General features: G+C 32.7%; 1 protein-coding gene across 1 annotated transcript; it reads right to left on the bottom strand.

The window, feature by feature from the left end:
- Positions 1–5,314: 5,314 nt before the first annotated feature.
- BDCG_16798 (uncharacterized protein) lies at positions 5,315–8,358 on the bottom strand (the record flags this gene model as incomplete). The annotated part of the gene is made up of 6 exons (XM_045425996.1): positions 5,315–5,484; positions 5,665–5,916; positions 6,657–6,678; positions 6,884–7,234; positions 7,355–7,459; positions 8,203–8,358. 6 exons carry the CDS (start codon positions 8,356–8,358, stop codon positions 5,315–5,317), a joined length of 1,056 nt encoding a protein of 351 aa, XP_045280662.1.
- Between the last annotated feature and the right edge of the window lie 11,908 nt (positions 8,359–20,266).

The raw sequence follows: 20,266 nt of genomic DNA on the forward strand, positions 1-20,266 counted from the left end.
CAGTTTGTGTGAAGATGTTCTGATTTAGAACAGATGAAGCAGAGTCTTTTTCTTGATCTCTCTGTTATACACTCTGTTTATAAGAGCTTGTGAGACTCTCTCTCTCTGCTCAGTAGTCAGATGTGAATCTCTCTGTGTCTTATCATCTTTTTCTGACAAATCTGTTCTCTGTTGTTCTGGCCCTTGCAGAGCCAGTCAGTGATCTGCTCTCTGCAGGTCTGTGACTCTCACAGTGATCTGCAAGCAGTGAATGAGAGTCATCAGTTTCTTCAGAGTCAAGAACTTAGAGTCTTACTCAATGAGCTTGTTCTGCATGTCTTTATTCAGTTTCTTTATAAATATCATTATTCAGGTCTTGTTTCAGAGCCCTGTTTTCACAGATCTCAATTTGTATCACAATTTCATAAAGCACTGTGAGTAGTCTTTATCAGATTTCTCACCTCTTTTTCTAATATTAGTGATTGCAGTTCAGATATTCTCTGTTCAGCTCATGAAGTTTCTTAACTTATTCTCTAGATAGGTCTTGAGAACAGATCATCAGAATCTCTCATAATCATTCTCTAGATAATTCAGCCAGTTCTTGACTTTAATGTAATAGAGGCCTGTCATCATGTAGATGACAGCTTCTTCATCTTTCATGTCACACAGCTGAGCTTGTAAGTCAATTTCAAATACAAACTTGTAAAAGCTTTTATAGATTGTGATTTGATAAGTAATCTTAAGTGATCACAGCTTAAGAAAGTTTCTTTTCAGTTTACAGGTGTCTCTGAAGATCATGTTTAGAAACTCAGTTTAAGAGTGTTTGCAGACAGTAAGCATTTCTTGTAGAAAAATAGCTTAATTCTGTGAAAGATGCTCAAGAATGTTCTTCACTGAGATTGGTTTATTCATGAGTTTGAAGGATTTCTCTGTCACAGATGTAGAGAATGATGTTCTGTGAGTGATTGATAAGTTCTCTGAAACTTCTTTTATGAGAGTTATTCATGATTCAGATGACTGCTTCTGAGTATCTGTAGTAGAGTTTACAGAGATTAAAGCATGTGAGTTTCTAGTTCTTTCAGTCATAACAGACAGTTGCTGACTGACTGAGCATGAAATGTAAGAATAAGTGCTCATAGATGATTATTCAGGTGTTTGCAGCTTGACATGATATGTACTGTTAACTACTAGAAGTATTCACAGTAGAAAGATAAAATGTAGAGATCAAATGTATAATAGCATTCAAGCTGAGTTATGAATAGTATTCGCGAACTCCAGTCTATATAGTTGTGTGTAGCCAAGGGCTGCTAGCCCTATTGATTACATGAGAGATAGGAATAGAGGTAAAGAATCCGCAAGAAGCGGGATTTCTTACACATCATCTGAAAAATGTCAAAAACAAAGGAAATCTCAAAACTCAAGATCTGTAAGAAATTCAAGAGTCACAAGCTGCTCTCACAACAATGCTGTGCATGTCTTCAATTCCTCTATCACTCTGTATACAACATTAATGTCATTTATTACAAGATTGGCTGAAATGTCAATATAGAAATGTGTACATATATATGTAGAGAAATTGAAGAAGAGCATAAGACCTGCAGAACCAGAAGCCAGGGCAGGAAGAACAGAGGCAGAAGAAATGAAAAAGAGAGATGCAGAACTGAATGAATAATAGAAGTCACTCAGAACTGAACACTTACAATCTGATATATGCACAACCTTCTCTGCAGAAGAGAGAGAGAAAGTGATGAGAAAAGCTTCAAAACAGAAGAAAGTAGTCACAGCAGTGTTATTATCTTCAATTAAAATAGCCTCTGATGCTGGAGTAACTAAGAACTATTGTTAGCATATGAAACTGCAAAATCAGAGGTGAGAACAGTTATCAAATGAACACTCACTGATCTTAGAGTTGTACACATAATTACAACATGCATGAGGCTTCTCAGGAAGAGAGAGAGAGACACAGAGAAATACAGAAAGCAGAACACAGTGTGTGAACAGCTCATTCTCATAACAACATCTCAGACAAGATATACAAGTCTCACACTCATAGATATAAAAGAGTACAACATCTGTGTTTCTGTTTCTGAAAACACAGATATCTTTTGCCTGCATTACAAAGTCAGACAACAGATATTAGAGAATAGACTGATACAGATCTATTATTCTGAAGAAATTCATCAGAGTAAATATTTCTATAATATTGAACTTTATAGTTATAAAAAGCTTCTTAGTATCTGTGAATACTATAACTTCATACACAGTAAAACTCATAATAATTTTCTCTAAGAACAGAAAAATCATCATCAGAAAGAAAAGATGAAAAAGAAAAAGACTTACAATCTCAACACTATTAAGAGAGAAGATGATTCTCTGATATAAATGAACAATTATCTCATCATAAGTATTTAAAATGAATATAATAATTGATGTCTGTGACTGAGCTTCAGATAGTTGTGTTATACACAGTCTTTATACAATAAATCATTCTAGAGATTGATAAGAAGAGTGAGAGCATATGTGCTGAGAAATGTGATTCACTGAGCCTACACAACATCTTCTTGAAATGAGGAAAGCTAGTAACAAAGGCAGAGACAGCAAAATCAGAAGTAGCAGGAGCAGGAGAATCAGACACAGGAACAAGTGTAGAAGATTGAGAGAAAGCAGCAGGGAAAGAAGCAGCAGAAGAAGTAGAGAGAGATGTGAAAGACCTGATCACACATGACATGAACAATTTCTTCATTATCACATTCTTCAAGTTCTTGATCAATGATTCAACACTGAGTTCACTATCATCAGCAGACATGAATCTGTCAACATGTGAAGATTCTACACAAATAAAAACAACATATCAGCATCTGTGTTCATGCAAAATTGTGTCAGAAAACACAATCAGAAACCCGCTGAGAAGGAAACAGTCAAGAGTGTATGAGAAGATGAAGAAGATATGCTATTCATGATAGTATATTCTGATAATTGTTAGAAGATAAACAAGTCCTGATCATATTTCACAACATGTTACACTTACTGCTAACAAACTGCCTGGTATGAGCACTATGAGAATGCTTGTTGTGAGAATGAGAGGCCATCACCAGGAATATGTATAATGTGATAGATGAACAGATGAAAAGAGTTGAGCAGAAGAAGAGATAGAAATCTTGAATAGTGATGATATTCAATGATGACAATGATGAAGATGATAGTTGAAGAATAAGAAAAGTTAATGAATGAGTGATATAATATAGTGAAAGTTTCTTTGTGAGAGTGTATGTGAGATGCTAGCTGAATCAGAGATAGATTATACAATTGTGAAATGCTAGTGACAAGCTAATCTGCATGAAGCTAGGGTGTACAACATGGTCACATGAGCATGACTGAATCTGATGAGGGAGAATGTGATTCAGAAGAATGTACAACTGTCAGATAATAACACAGCCGCTTCTGAACTACTAGTGTATGAATGTAAAGAGAGGCCATAGCAGTCACTAATTAATTTAGCATACGAGATTCAATATATAAGAAGCCGGCGTACGCCTGTAATCATACGCTGGCTTAAGCAACCTTTGAATCACAAAGATGAAGAAGTAGAAGATGAAAAAGAGTCAGTGACTGTACTGGAAGATTTCAATGTTTTTTGAATTGTGTTTGAAATTCCAAGTTTGAACTTGATCACTTCTTGTAGTTGTCTAGCCTGAGTATGAAGAATTAACAGAACTTCTTCATTCTCCTCACTCAGACACTGTTTTCCAAGAATTTTGCTTGCTTTTTCCAGTTCCTGTATTTCAAGAACTTGTTGTTTCTCTATTTCTTCCTTCTTTCTTCTCTTTAGAATTTCAATTTCAGGAATGGCATCTGGGAAAACATCTTTTTCCACATCAACTGAGTGTACTCTTGAACTCATTTTACTCACTGAATGAAAAGTTGGTCTGACTGTTTCAATTGAGAGATTTATCAGTATATTTTCAAATGAAAAGTTGATCAGACTGTTTCAATTGAGAGGTTTATTAATCTATTTTCAAATGAAAAGTTGATCAGACTGTTTCAGTTGAGAGATTTATTAGTCTATTTTCAATTGAAAAGTTGATCAGACTGTTTCAAAAGAAGAATGAAAGACTTTTGTGTATAAAACATCTGATTTTTTTCACACTAGTTCAGTAACTAGGTTAGATTTTTGAAGAGAATCTAATAAACTAAAAGTGATTTTTAAGATAAATCAATAAAATCTTTACAAACTCTTTCTTGGGATACAGTGAGGAAAAGTATGATATCAATTGATAATAAATCAGATGATATAACAGTTTTTGAGAGAAAAACTGACAAAAAATAAGTCAATTTTTTGCAGAGAAATTGATTAAAACTATTCAATTTTATTCTAAATCATTCAATTCTTCTCACATAACAAGTGTGTAACTCAAATCAGTCAATAAAGAGTGTAAAAGAGAATTAAGTATTAATGAAAGCTCTTCAGTCACTGAAAAAGTAATTCTTACTTAAAAGAATATGAAATTATGACAGAAAACAACTCTGTTTTTAATTCTTTGTAAGAATATTATGTAAAACTCAGAGAAAAACATCTTACTTTTTCAAGAGAAGTAAAAAACTATTTTTAAAATCTTTTTTTTTATTGTATTAACTACTGCAGAAGAATGAGATAGAAACTGCTAAGATATGCACTACTGTATACTCTCTATCAAGACTTTCCCTCTTCAGAGTCTTGATATTATAGAGAATATAAGTCTGTTTTTATATAATAATGTAAATATTGTCAGCGGGATGTAGAGAAACTGATTATTTATATCTCAAAATAGAAGACTTTGTCAATGATTATATTAATATAGAGTTAATTCTTAAATTCAATAGAAACCTAGTGTTGCTGTTCTCAATCTCTTGCAGAATCTATTGAATATTGAGGTATTAAAACTAGATTTAATATATCTCACTGTGCAGGGATCAAAGGCTCAGTCAGATCTTGAGATATACTGATTTTATAGTTGTTGTATCTGTCAATTATGTATTTGTGGAAGGTGTAAAGCTTGTGTGATTGAAAGGTTGCTAGCTTTGTGGAAAGTTATATGGTGGAGGGATTAGTAAGCCAGATCACATGACCTGACACCCCCACTCATCAGAGTAACTATACACAATGCTATATACAAAATTCACCTTCAAATCAAGTACAGATACAAAAAATGACTGAAAAATGTGAAGTAATGAAAAATCAGTCATGATATACATCATTTTTTATCCCTCTATCTCTCTATCTTCTTTATATATTCTCTTTTCAATGTGTATATTTCAAACAGTTGATCTCTTTAACACAGGCCTTGTAATAATACTTTCATTTCATGAAAGCTTTGGCGCGCGTGAGATTTTTCAGGATCAGAAGTGCAGTGATCTCAGGATCAGTGAGTAGATCTTCAAGACTGTTCTTCACTGAAGATTTCCTCACTGTTGATTCCCTCACTATAGTGATATCTCTTGTAGATGTCAGAGAGTCATCAGATTCAACTATGAGTTTCAGGGAGTTCAGTGTATTCTGCACTAAAAGAGTAGATATTCTCACAGAGATATCATAGTCAATCCATCAATTATTAGTGAATATGAGAAATAATGAACACTCAGGTCAAATTTCCTCATCAATGAATAGATTATCAATTGATGAATCAGGAATCACTGCAGTCTCTTTACAGGCTGCAGTCAGTAGGCCTAGTGTCGCCGAAGGAATCACTGCAGCCGCCTTACAGGCCGCATTGAGTAGAACCTTCAGGTTGTGTGAAGTAGTCAGCATCAATGAATCAGCAAAATAAAGGTTCTTCTGAAAGATGATGTCTTTTGATATGTATAAACACCTGTTGAAGGGATCCTTGTGAGATTTCATAAAACAGGCTGATACATTGATAACCTCTACAAGGTTTGTCATCTGATAGATCTCTGATTCATCTGTAATAAATAATTGAGTTTTACTCTCACTATTCTTTTTCTTCTTTTCTTTGAATTCCTTTATCCTTGCAGTGTTGTAGATTCTTCAATTATCTGAAGCACTGTCTGAATTGATCAATCAACAGATGTCAAAGTGAGATCTCTCACATTCAGAACATGTAGGTGGATTTCCTGATCTCTTATAGTTTCAGAAGCTCTCTTGAGTACTATCATGACCACATTCAGTTCAGCCTCCACAGGCCGAATTCAATGTATTGTTGTTAGAATTGATAGATGTAGTGGTTGTTGTATCTGTTGTAGCTGTTGTAGCTGTTGTAGCTGTTGTAGCTGTTGTAGCTGAGTTGGCCACAGAATCTATATTCTGCAGGTTCTTTTTATCTTTTGAAGAATCAAGCTGTGAACAGATTTCCTCCATGAGAAGATCAACATTCAATACCACAGCTGTGGATTTGGAATCCTGTATCTTCTCTATCTTCTTCTGAACATAATTCCTTCAATTGTTGAGTAGAACTGAGTAGAAGATATCAAATATTCATGCATCTGAAGAGGAAGCATTCAACATCTTCAATTTTGTGATGGCAGACTGGAACTTATCAAAGAATGTGTGTAGATTGATGATCTGTGTGTCATCAAGAGACATGAATTTCAGAACTGCCTCACAGTGTAACTGTGTTTTGAGGACAGAGTATTCCTATTCAATCACATTTCATAGAGTATAAGTGATCTGATTTTCATCATACTTGAAGAAATGTGATCTGACACCTGCACCCAAGGAGTTCAAGATAAATATGTAGAGCCACCAGTTTCTGGCATCTCAGAATGATGCTCATTCATCATCTCTTTGTAGAGGGTTCTGAGTCTGTTGTTTCTCTATCATATATCAACACTGTGCATCAACCAGTTTCAATTTCATGAAGATGCTTCATGTGATGTAATTGAATGTATCAGTCAGACTGTTTAATCTCACAGTATTCTTGACATCTTTCTTGAATTGAGAGATTGTCTTGTCAACACAGCTATCTGATTTATAAAGATTGAATTCCAATCTTTCACTGAGATTAGAATTCCATGTGGCTGTACAGGCTGTTGATGTGATGATAGAATGATTGTTGACATTCTGTGTTTGATCTGTGAAGGATGAGAATCTCTGTTGACAGAGTTTTTCCAGTTGTAGTTCAAGTTCTAGAACTCTTTGCTTCTTCTTGTTCATCTCAAGTATCATCTTGAGATGCTTCATCTGTTGATCTGATTTTGCCTCATCTGAACAGTAGACATCTGAGTGTTCAATATTCTCATCAAGAGAACCAGCTTCATCAAGCTGCTGAGTAGATTAGAGGGCTGGCCTGACCATGTCAGAAGCTGTATTCAAACCAGCTTTGAATTGAGACAGTGTTTTGACAATGAAGCTTTCAAAGACTTCAGGAGAATGTTCACTGACAGAGTGTGAGTATGAAGAATCATCATCATCAACTGCAACTGATTCAGTGAAAAGGACACAAGATTGTGAACATGTGTGTGGGTGTGATTGTATTGAATTCATCATCTTAATATTCATTTATTGAATCCTTGTCAATATCATTCTCTTTTTCTTGCTTTTTTACAAATGTGATGCATTTTCTGCAAGCCTCTTTTTTAAGTGAGCAGTAGTATTATTGATCATCAAGATCTCAAACACATCAATACTGATAGAATAAGACAATTTTAACTCCTGATGAGTGTATCAAATGAAGCAGTAGTTCAAATAGTGAATATATTGACAAGGAATCTCAAATTGGCAGTGATTTTGCACAAAACAGGTCTCATAACCTGTGAAAGGTGTAAAGCTTGTGTGATTGAAAGGTTGCTAGCTTTGTGGAAAGTTATATGGTGGAGGGATTAGTAAGCCAGATCACGTGACCTGACAGTATTAAGTACAGTTGCTGAGGTATCTTTTTGTACTTTTCTGTCGGGGATGGGCCAGGTTGAGAGGGGTGGTACAAGGGTGAGACTTGGCGTTGATGTCTAGATACGATACACTGAAGACAGACCACGGAGGTTGCACTTCAGAAGTGGCTGTTGATTATATGCTTGATATTATCGCTGAGGTATCTTTTTGTATTTTTCTGCCGGGGATGGGCCAGATTGGGAAGGGCGGTACGAGGGTGGGACTTGGTGTTGGTGTTTTGGAACATCAAAGATGAACAGGGTTTTCGCGGAGGTCGCTCCTCAGATATCTCCACAACTACAGATCGGGGATCTTCCAAAATTGAGAAGATTGGTGCATATGGCTAGGTCTCTTCACCTTACAATTTGTATGGCAATTTGGCCCGGGGTTGTGGTGTGGTAGGGGAGAATGGGGGATAATCCCACGCAGGAGTTCCGAACGATGTCTGGTTCACATTTGGCTGGATAACTCCACCACCACACGGGGTATGCGGTCGGCGATGGGGTCAAAATGCTCATATGATTGAGGGCTTTTTGATGGATCTATCGGCGGGTTCTTATTCGAAAAATCGAGCGAGTTCGTGGTGGAGCGGTTGTAATGATGATGATGATGTATAAGATAATGAGTTTCTACTGAGATGAACAGTCTGCAGTGTATGTAAGAGAAGAAGAAATCATATTCTTATTAAAACTAAAAAATAAGAAAACAAACAGAGCTATGAATATAATTTGAAGATTAATAAAGAAAAAATAAAGAAAACTTAAACTCACATTCTTATTATCTGTAACACTCAATCTTCTCACAACTATCAATTTTCTTCTTTAAAGAAGCAGAGAGTATTATATCTATAGTACAGATAATTGTTATATTTGATGTAAAGATTGTCAGAAATGCACAGACTTCAGAGAAGCTGAACATCAGAGTGTATATAGTTGTGACAGAATCTTGAGAGCTGGCTGTCTATGTATGTGATCAGATATCTCTTATAAAGCTGTGTTTACTCTCTCAGTTATGCTGAAGTATTCAGCTCAGAAATAATTAAGATATGAAGAGAGAGCTTATCTGCTCAGATTAACTCTCATTGCAAATTCATGATATTTGTATTATCTTGATTATCTGAATTTTACAGATATCTGAGAACTTATCTCTCATTGACAATGAGATTGTGAAAATGTGCTGCAGCATGAGAATCATTGATAGAGAATCTAGACATATTTACATATATCTGATCAGAGATTGTGTGAGTAGAGAGAAGATGATTATAAGCTTATAAAGCTGCAGAAGACACTGACAACACTGAGAGCTTTATAAGAACTGTCAGCTAGAATCTATAAGAAATTACTTATGAGAAGACTTACAGTAAAGAAGAGAACTACACTGCTTGAAGCCAGAAACTGATCTGAAGAAGATATGAAATGAATCACTGATCTGAAGATCAGATGCAGTGATAGAGCTGAGAGAAGTGAAGATATAATCATGAGTAGCAGTGTCTCTACTTCATCAGCTGATAAAAAGTAATCAGAGAAGTTATGAAAATACTCATGAGAAGCTCAGTGACAGTCAGACATTGTTACAAAGATATTAAAATTGAAAAATTTTTATTCTTGAAAAGTTCTTGAATCAATATATGAATATTATTAAAAACACTCTCTCTCTATTATCTGAGTGAAAACACTTCACAGATGAATAGAAATACTCACAGTTTATAAGAATAAGAGCTGTTACAGAAAAAGAGAAAAGAAGATAAGATTTTATAAACAGATCTGAAATATTTATACTACTCTAGAAAGATTTACTTACACTGTGAGTAATTCTGTGAAATAGTCAGATCATTCTAGTAAATAAGAGTGATTATGAATCACAGATCTGAATCTTTCTATATAATTACAAAGAGTGATTACAGACTGCAGATATCTTGATTCTACAATTCTACAGAGTTAATGAAAGAATAAAAAATTCCTCACAATTCTACAGTGTCAAAGAATAATGATTTATAAGAATGAGTGAAAGATTAACATATAAATACTTCTCTTTAATGAGAATAATCTCATAGAGAGTGATTCATCTGTAAGATGAATCTGTATAATGATTATATAAGAATCTCATGAAAATAATTAAGAGTCAATCAGAATTCTTCTATATGAAAGATGTGAGATGAATCTGTGTAATAGTCAGAGAAGAATCTGTAAATCACAAAGAATCTCACAGAATAAGAAACTGAGTGACAGACTCTTTTTTCTTTATAATAATAAGGGATTTTTCCTCACTGAGATTTTTTATAGATATGAAGAGTTTTTAGTGAATATCACTACAGTGTTGAGCTGATTCTATGAAGTTACTCAGTGAAAGGCTTCACAGATAAAGTCTTAGAGAGAGAGAGATATATAAGAAATTACACTTCTCACAGATTCTTTATTTCTATTTCTATCTCTCATATAATCAATAGAGCTAGCAGCTCTTGACTATACATAACTATATAGACTGAAGTTCATGAATACTATTCATAACTCAGCTTAAATACTATTATACATTTAATCTCTATATTTTATCTTTCTACTGTGAATACTTCTAGTAGTTAACAGTACATATCATGCCAAGCTGCAAACACCCGAATAATCGCCTGCGAGTACTTATTCTTACATAGCAGCTCTTGACTACACACAACTATATAGACTGAAGTTTATGAATACTATTCACAACTCAGCTTGAATACTATTATACATTTGACTTCTACATTTTATCTTTCTACTGTGAATACTTCTAGTAGTTAACAGTACATATCATACCAAGCTGCAAACACCCGAATAATCGCCTGTGAGTACTTATTCTTACAGAATAATATCTGATCACTGCTGAGCTTCTCACAGATATTTCTATAACTTCTTCAATCACTTTTTACTAGTTAATAAAGCAGGAGTGTTCTCACTTACAACAGTGTCTTCACTTCTCTCAGCTCTGTTACTATATCTGATCTTTAAATTAGCAGTCAACTCTGTGTCTTCTGCAGACTAGTTTCTGACTTTAAGTAGTATAGTTTCACTCTTTACTGTAAGTCTCTCTATAAGTAATTTCTTACACACTCTAGTTAATAGTTCTTATAGAGCTCTCAGTATTGTCAGTGTCTTCTGCAGCTCTGTGAGTCTATGATTATCTCTTCTCTATTTACACAATCTCTGATCAGATATATGTAAATATGTCTAGATTTTCTATTAACAGTTCTCACACTGCAGCATATTTCTGCAATCTTATTATCAATGAGAGATGAATTCTCAGGTATCTGTAAAATCTAAGTAATTAAGATAATGTGAATATTATAAATTTGTGACAGAAGTTAATCTAAACAGATATACTTTCTCTTTACATCTTAATTATTTTCAGTCTCAATACTTCAGTATAACTGAGAGAGTGAATACAGCTATATAAGAGATATCTGATTATATACACAGATAATCAGTTGTTAAGACTCTGCTACAACTGTGTATATTCTGATATTCAGCTTCTCTGAAGTCTGTGCATTTCTGATAATCTTCACATTAAATGCAATAATTGTCTGTATCACAGATATAATACTCTCTACTTTTTTAAAGAGAAGAATTAATAGTCATAGAGAAGTTAAGTGTTACAGATATTAAAAATATAAGTATGAATTTTCTTTATTTTTTTTTTATTAATCTCTAAATTATGTTCACAGTTCTGTTTTTATTTTCTTTATTTTTTTTAACTTTTAATAAGAACATGATTTCTTCTTTTCTTTTTATACACTGTAAACTGTTCATCTCAGTAGAAACTTATTATCTTATAGACTAGAATTTACAAATATCAGTGTTAATATCTTTATTATAATCAGGTTTTTAGCAAACACTGTATCATTCTGACTTATCAGAATTCACAGTATGAAAGTCATGTCTCAGCTTCTTCAGATATCTTATCTGCTCAGATGATTCTTAAGTGAACTTATTTATTTTATCAGAATATTCTTGTCACTGAATCTTAAATCAGAGCTTATAATCTCACTTCTCTGAGTTAATAATCTCTTTGATCTGATATTCTTTTTCACTCTCTAGTACTTTATAAATAGAGTGATGAGTCACAGAGTTCTCTTCTGAGAATTTCTTATATTTATAGAGTAAAAAGATATGAAAAATATTATATATCTATAACTCAGATAACAGTTTTAATCTATAGAACTATAAGCTAACTTTCTTTATAATCTTATAAGACTCTGTTTATAAGAGATTCAGCTTCTTACTAGATCTCTATATAATGATGTTTTCTAGACTCAGTCAGACTCTATTATCTTTCTTAAAACTCTTTATAATATACTTAGAGTTATAGTATCTCTTTTAATACTCTTAGATCTTTCTCAAGAATTCATAAGTCTTCTTCTGAATATTCTGAATTCTCTCAGCCTGTTCATAGATATCATCACACTCTATAGTATACTCTTGCAGATTTATCAAGATTATTCCGAATAATCCAACCGCTCCACCACGAACTCGCTCGATTTTTCGAATAAGAACCCGCCGATAGATCCATCGAAAAGCCCTCGATCAGACGAGCATTCTGACCCCATCGCCGACCGCATACCCTGTGTGGTGGTGGAGTTATCCAGCCAAACGTGAACCGGACGTTGTTCGAAACTCCTGTGTGGGAGTATCCCCCGTTCTCTCCTACCACACCACAACCCCGGGCCAAAGTGCCATACAAATTGTAAGGTGAAGAGACCTAGTCATATGCACCAATCTTCTCGATTTTGGAAGATCCCCGATCTGTAGTTGTGGAGATATCTGAGGAGCGACCTCCGCGAAAACCCTGTCCATCTTTGATGTTCCAAAACACCAATGCCAAGTCCCACTGTTGTACTACCCTTCCTAATCTAGCCCATCCCCGGCAGAAAAATACAAAAAGATACCTCAGTGATAATATCAAGCACATAATCAACAGCCACTTCTAAAGTGCAACCTCCGCGATCTGTCTTCAGTGTATCTGGACATCAACGCCAAGTCTCGCCCTTGTACCACCCCTCTCAATCTGGCCCATCCCCGACAGAAAAGTACAAAAAGATACCTCAGCAACTGTACTCAATACATAATTGGCAGATATGACAACTATAAAATCAGTATATCCCAAGGTCTGACTGAGCCTTTGATCCCTGCACAGTGAGATATATTAAATCTAGTTTTAATATCTCAATATTCAATAGATTCTGCAAGGGATTGAGAACAGCAATACTAGATTTCTATTGAATTTGAGAATTAACTCTATATTGATATAATCATTGACAAAGTCTTCTATTTTGAGATATAAATAACCAGTTCCTCTACATCCTGCTGACAATATTTATATTATTATATAGAAACAGACTTATATTCTCTATAATATCAAGACTCTGAAGAGAGAAAGTCTTGATAGAGAATATACAGTAGTGCATATCTTAGCAGTTTCTATCTCATTCTTCTACAGCAGTTAATGCAAAAAAAAGATTTTAGAAATAGTTTTTTACTTCTCTTAAAAAAGTAAGGTGTTTTTCTCTGGGTTTTACACAATATTCTTACAAAGAATTAAAAACAGAGTTGTTTTCTGTCATAATTTCATATTCTTTTAAGTAAGAATTACTTTTTCAGTGACTGAAGAGCTTTCATTAATACTTAATTCTTTTTTACACTCTTTATTAACTGATTTGAGTTACACACCTGTTGTGTGAGGAGAATTGAATAATTTAGAATAAAATTGAATAGTTTTAATCAATTTCTCTTCAAAAAATTGATTTATTTTTTGTCAGTTTTTCTCTTAAAAACTGTCATATTATCTGATTTACTATCAATTGATATCATACTTTTCCTCACTGTATTCCAAGAAAGAGATTGTAAAGATTTTATTGATTTATCTTAAAAATCAATTTTAGTTTATTAGATTCTCTTCAAAAATCTAATCTAGTTACTGAACTAGTGTGAAAAAAATCAGATATTTTATACATAAAAGTCTGCAATTCTTCTTTTGAAATAAGTCTGATCAACTTTTCAATTGAAAACAGACTTAGAAATCTCTCAATTGAAACAGTCTGATCAACTTTTCAATTCAAAAGAGTTTAATAAATATCTCAATTGAATTAGTCTGATCAACTTTTCATTGAGTAAGAACAATGAGTTCAAAAGTACACTCAGTTGATGTGAAAAAAGATGCTTTCTCAAATGCTATTTCTGAGATTGAAATTCTGAAGAGAAGAAAGAAAGAAGAGATAGAGAAATAACAAATTCTTGAAATACAGAAACTTGAAAAAGTAAGTAAAATTCTTGAAAAGCAGTGTCTGAGTGAGATGAATGAAGAAGTTCTGTTAATTCTTCATACTCAGGCTAGATAACTACAGGAAATGATCAAGTTCAAACTTGGAATTTCAAACACAGTTCAAAAAACTTTGAAAATTTCTAATACAATCACTGACTCTTCAGTTTGCTCTTCTTTCTTTTCTACTTCTTCTTCTTCTTCTTCTTTGAATCAGAAGAAAACATATGCTCAAGCAGCTGAATCTGCTGTCTCTAAACCTGCTATCTCTAAATCTGCTGTCTCAAAACCTGCTCAAAATCCTGAGAAAACTGAGAAGAATACTGCTCATGCCTCTATTCATAGAAAAGTGGAAAAGAAAATGTAAAAAGAGAAAAACTTTCAAATCTTCAGAAATAGAAGACTTATTCTCAAAGTCTCAAATCAGGACATTCTGCAAAGAAACAAGCTAAACTCAAATCTCATTTTCAGAATCAGAAATGAAATTAACCAGCAGTTCTTTTCTCAGTTGATGACTGATATTGAAGTTCAAAAACCAGTTATAGCTTCAATTGAATCATCATTCTTTGAAAACTTCATCATTCTGACTACAATGCCTGAATTCAGTGCTGAATTCCTTATTCAGAATGAGAATCTCTGAAAGTTAGCAGTAGAATCTTTGTTAAATACAATAATTCTATCTGAAAGAGATGAAAAGTGAGACAAATTCATTCTTCATAATATTTCAGTTGAAATTTTTGACTGTGAAGAAGGAATGCTACTTCTCAAAAATGAATTGAAAGAATACAACTCTATTCAACTGAGAAAGAAGCCTGTATGACTAAATTCAATTGAGTTCAGACAAAGCAGGAGAAATGCCTCTGTTCTAGTATATATAAAAACACTTGAACAGTCAAAGATCTCTGAAGTAAGAGTAGCAGATTTGAAAATGAGAGTTCATGAATACAGAGACTCAAGGATGAATCTCAAAGCTCAAATACAGTGTTCAAACTGTCAAAGATATGAATACTTTGCAATCTCATATTTTAGAGACTCAAAATGTGCATTCTGTGCCAGAGATCATAAAACTAGTGAGCATAAATGTGAAACATGCTTAAAAAGAGATGAAATTTGTCAATATACTCTGCTTAAGTGCTCTAATTGCAAAGAAAAACATGCATCTAGCTCAAAAGAATGTATATTTGCTTCTAGAACTCAAAAGAACTGAAGAAAAGATGAAGCTCAAAGTCAATCTAGAACTGAAGAGAAGAGTCAAGCCAGTAAACTCACAACTGCAAGCTCAAAAAGAAGAAACTCTCAACTATCTAAGTCTTCAAACTTCAACTCTCCAGCTAAATGTAAATAGAACTTGAATTCTCAAACTCCTGTTAAGATTAGAGAATTGAGAAATGACTCTGATGATAAACTAGATATAATGCAAGCAGTTGAGATTCCTACTTTTCAGAACAGTTATAATCTACTATCTGATGATAGTGATTAGATTCTACTCTACTCTCTTTTAGTATGAATATACAACAAAAACAACAAAAAAAGTTTAAAAACTCTTCAAAAATCACATTTATTCAAAATAATGTGAATAGAAACTCAAATTGTATTTATTCTTGTCTTCAAATTGCATTTGAATAAAAAGTTGATTTTATACTGCTTCAGAAGCTGAATTTTGATGCTGAGCAAAAATATGTTATTTCTCATTCAAGCTACTACTGCTTTTTACCTCAAAAGTCTGAGATAAAGTCAAGAGTAGTGATCTATGGAAGAAAGAGATCAAGATATCAATTTAATCTAAGATTTGATATCATGTCTGACCCTGATATTCTGATGAGTGATATTATAGATAAAGAAAATGAGTTTGATACTATACAGCTCATAAATATCTATAATGAAAAGTCATTGAAGGAAAATAACAATATCTGAACAATTGATAGAGGATTTCTGAACATAACTTCATCAAGAAACTCTATAATTGCAGGAGATTTCAATGCATATTATCTCTGATGAAATTCAGAATGCAAGAGAGCAGTGAGAGCTGATAATCTGATTGAATGAACCTTTGAGCATTCAATAGATTTGGTTAATAAGTCTGATCAATAAACATTCTTTAGAAAAGGCATGAAACAGAAGTCTATTATAGATCTAATCTTCTTGTCACAAAATCTAATGGAAAGAAGACTTGTAAACTGGTTTATTGATTCAAATGAGACATCAGGATCAGATCATGAGATTATTCAATTTGATATTGAACTGAGTGAAAAACAAATGAGTGAAAATCCTCTTCTCTCTAAGCAGTATAACTTTGAAAAAGCTGATTGAAAAGCAGTTGAAGAAAGCATAAAACTGCTAAAATCTGAAAGACAGAATGAGCTATATTGAAATTCTGATCAAGATATCTCAAATGAAATGCTTGAGAATAGAGTGAAGCTTATTACATCTATTATTCTAACAAGTGTTAGAGATAATATTTCAAAAAGAAAATCTTCTGAGTATTCAAAACCTTGATGAAATGAGAATATCTCATCTAAAAGGAAAGAATTAGCTACTGCTAGAAGAGATTGAAAAAATGATGTAATATCTGATGAAGAGTTCAAAGCTGTCAGAAATGAATATTTTTCAGATATCAAAAGAGCTAAAACAGACTGCTGGAATAAATTTCTTAAAGAAGCACAAGAGAAGGAAATTTTTAAAGCTTTTAACTATACTAAAATAAGAAGTGTAGCAAAACTTCCAGCCTTAGAATATGAGTTTCAGAATGAATCATATACAGCAAACTCTTTTGAGGACAAATGTCAAGCTTTCATGAGAATTCTCTTTCAGAACTCATCAGACTCAGATTCAGATTCAGAGAAAGAGAATATATCACTTCTCAACTACATTGATGAAACTGACTGAGAATGGCCTGATCTTACATAAGATAAATTAGAGTCAGCTATCTTCTCAAGTTCTGTTAAAACTGCTGCAGGTCCTGATTCAATTAATCACTTGATTATTCAAAATACATATTCCTACTTAAAGAATGAATATTTTAAGCTCTTTTTCAATCTCTTGAAAAATGAATATCATTCTGAATGCTGAAGAGAAGCCACTGGAGTGATTCTTACAAAACCTAATAGAAAAACTTCAATTCCTAAGTCATATAGAGTAATATCTCTATTGAACTGATTAGAAAAGGTTTTAGAAAAGATAATAGCTACTTGACTATCTTTTATAAGCTCTATAGATGATTCTCTTTTATTCAGTGAATAAATGAGAGATAGAAAACAGTGTTCTGCAATTGACACTGTTCTCTCAGTTGTTCATGATATTCAAATAGCAAAGCATGAGGGTCTGGTCTCAACTGCAGTTTTTATTAATATAAAGGAAGCATTTGATCATGTTTTAAAGTCAAAGTTAATTCAGATATTGAAGATATTAAAACTGTCACTTTCTCTAATAAAATGAGTTAACTGTTTTATATCTAAAAGAATTATACAACTCTTCTTTGATGAAATGAAATAAGACAAGACTGAGATAAAAATAGGAGTATCACAGAGATCTTCAATCTCACTCATTTTATTTGCAATATACACTGCATATCTATTCAAAAATAGAAATATGAGAATAGTGTGATCTCTGAGTTATGTGGATGATATTGATCTAGTCTACAGCTCAAAAACTATCAAAGAGAATTTAAAAGTAATTGAAGAAGCTGCAAAGGAAATCTTTGTTAGAGCAGATATCAATCAAATTCAATTTGATATGAATAAAACTGAGTTAATTCATTTCTTTTCTAGACTCAATGAGAAAGAACTATCTCTAACTCTTTTAAATAGAGAGATTAAACCCAGTGTAAATGTCAAATGGTTAGAAGTATGGTTAAACTTCAAGTTGAATTTTAAATATCACATTCAACAAAGAACTGTCAAGACAGAAAGACTATTGAACAACATAATCAGACTATCAAATACAGAGAGAGGTCTATCCTTCCAGGCTATGAGACAGTTATATATAGCCTGTATTACATCAGTAGCTGATTATGGAGTTCAAGTTTGATGGAATAATCAAGGGAATTTCACTGAACTCTTTCAAAGTCTGTAAAACAGAGCCTTGAGAAGAATTCTGGAAGCATTCAAATCATCTCCTATTAAAGCAATGAAAATTGAAGCTTCAATTCCTTCTTCTGCTATTAGATTTGAAAAGGCCTGTATGAACTATGCTCTGAGAGTTGTAAAGATGAGCTCAAATCATATAATCAGAGAAAGAGTCTCTTCTTCATTTCTATCAATTAACTCTGGAAATGAACTGGATTGAAATAGATTTCTTGATTGAAATGAAAATAATTCTTCAAAGAAAATGCCTTCTCAACTGTACAGACTATGCTCTCTGATTAAAAATCAATTTTCTTCTTTAAATGTTGAAAAAGTTGATCATGAGAAGTTATCTCTCTGAAGAGAAAAGCTTGAATCTCTTATAGACTTATAAATAAGTGAACTATCAAAAGAGAAAGAATATGAACAGCATTTGAAGAGAATTTCTACAATCAATATAAAAGACTCTATTCTGGTTTATTCAGATGACTCAAAAAATGAGAACTTGAATAGATTAGACACAGGCATTGCTTATACTGAAGATAATATTAATTTTATCTCAGATTTCTGGAATCTAGGCTCTGAATGTGAAGTCTTTGATGCTGAACTATTTGTAATAGTGAAAGCTTTCAAACTCATTGAAATAAAATCTCATAAAAGAGGAAATTGTTTGAAAGAGGCATGAATATTCTCTGATAGTCAAGCTGCTTTAAAAAGACTTAGAAATAGTCAGATTCATAATGATCAAATGAATCTTGAACTGATCTTAAACTCTGTTTTGAAAATTCAAAAGAGAAGAATATCAAAGCTGATAATTCATCTGCACTGAGTTCCTGCTCACATGAATATTCATGATAATGAATTGGCTGATTCAGCTGCAAAAAAGAGTGCAGAATTAAGCAGATCTATTCAAAAAATTATGTCCTGGTCTTTTATAAAGAGAAAAATAAAAGAATCTTGTTTAGACAAGTGAAATGAAAGCTGGCAGAAACAAAAGAAGAGTATACATTATTCAAGATTTGAAACAAAACTCAAGTGAAAATCTTGTTCAATTAAATGTAAAAAGAAAATATTCTCATCTATAATACAGCTGAAACTAGAACATGGCTATTTCAAATCTTATATACAAAGATTTGATGATAGATTTGACTCAATAGAATGCTCATTCTGCAATACAAATGAGAATTCTGAGTATATTGTAATACACTGTGCATTATACAATAGTCTCAGAGCCAGATTGAAAGAGAAGTATGATCTAAATCAATTAAATATGAGATTCTTATTCTCAACTGAGACAGGAATTAAATACTTAATAGACTTTCTATCAGAAACTCAAGCAGCTATAAGAAAATGACTAAATTCAGAATTATCTGAGTATGAAGAGGAGGAAATTAATCAGATATAGTCTGTTAAAACAGCTATACACTCTCTTTTAATAATTTGTTTTGTTATAGTCTCTCTTTACTTTATCTTTTTCTTTATCTTTTTCTTTTAATTTCTTTCTATCTATTTATTTAATGTGTCTATCTTTGAGACTGTGTTCTTTTTCTCTTTTCTTTTGTCATGATATTGTCAAATGATTTCAAAGTATCAAAAGATGTTAAAACACTGCAATTTGTAAACAGTTTTTGTATTCTGGGCTGGAATTTTCTGATTTTGCATATCTGAAATTGATGAATATATAATAGTTAACTTTACAGACATAGAAAAAACCCTGAGAACTAAAGTTCTCAGGTAGATGTCATAGTCTCTGACTGCATACATCTATAATTGAAGAATAATAATAATAATAAATATCAAGATTATTCATATATAAGTCTCAGTAAGTATCTCAAAGAGAGTTTTATCTGTGCTAATATGCTTTGAGTTATTATATATAAACTCTGTGAGTGATAATCAATGCACTCAGTTATCTTGATTATAATTAACAAAGCACTGCTGATACTGTTTTAATATACTTATCAGATACTTTATCTGATCATCTGTCTGTTAATAAAAAGTTATACTTAAATCTTATGAGATCTTCAGTATAATTATCAGATTAGATGAGAACTTCTCTGTAAAGATTAATTCTCTATCTGAG

The sequence above is a fragment of the Blastomyces dermatitidis genome, assembly GCF_000003525.1.
Source record: "Blastomyces dermatitidis ER-3 genomic scaffold supercont1.3, whole genome shotgun sequence".
Lineage (NCBI taxonomy): Eukaryota > Fungi > Ascomycota > Eurotiomycetes > Onygenales > Ajellomycetaceae > Blastomyces > Blastomyces dermatitidis.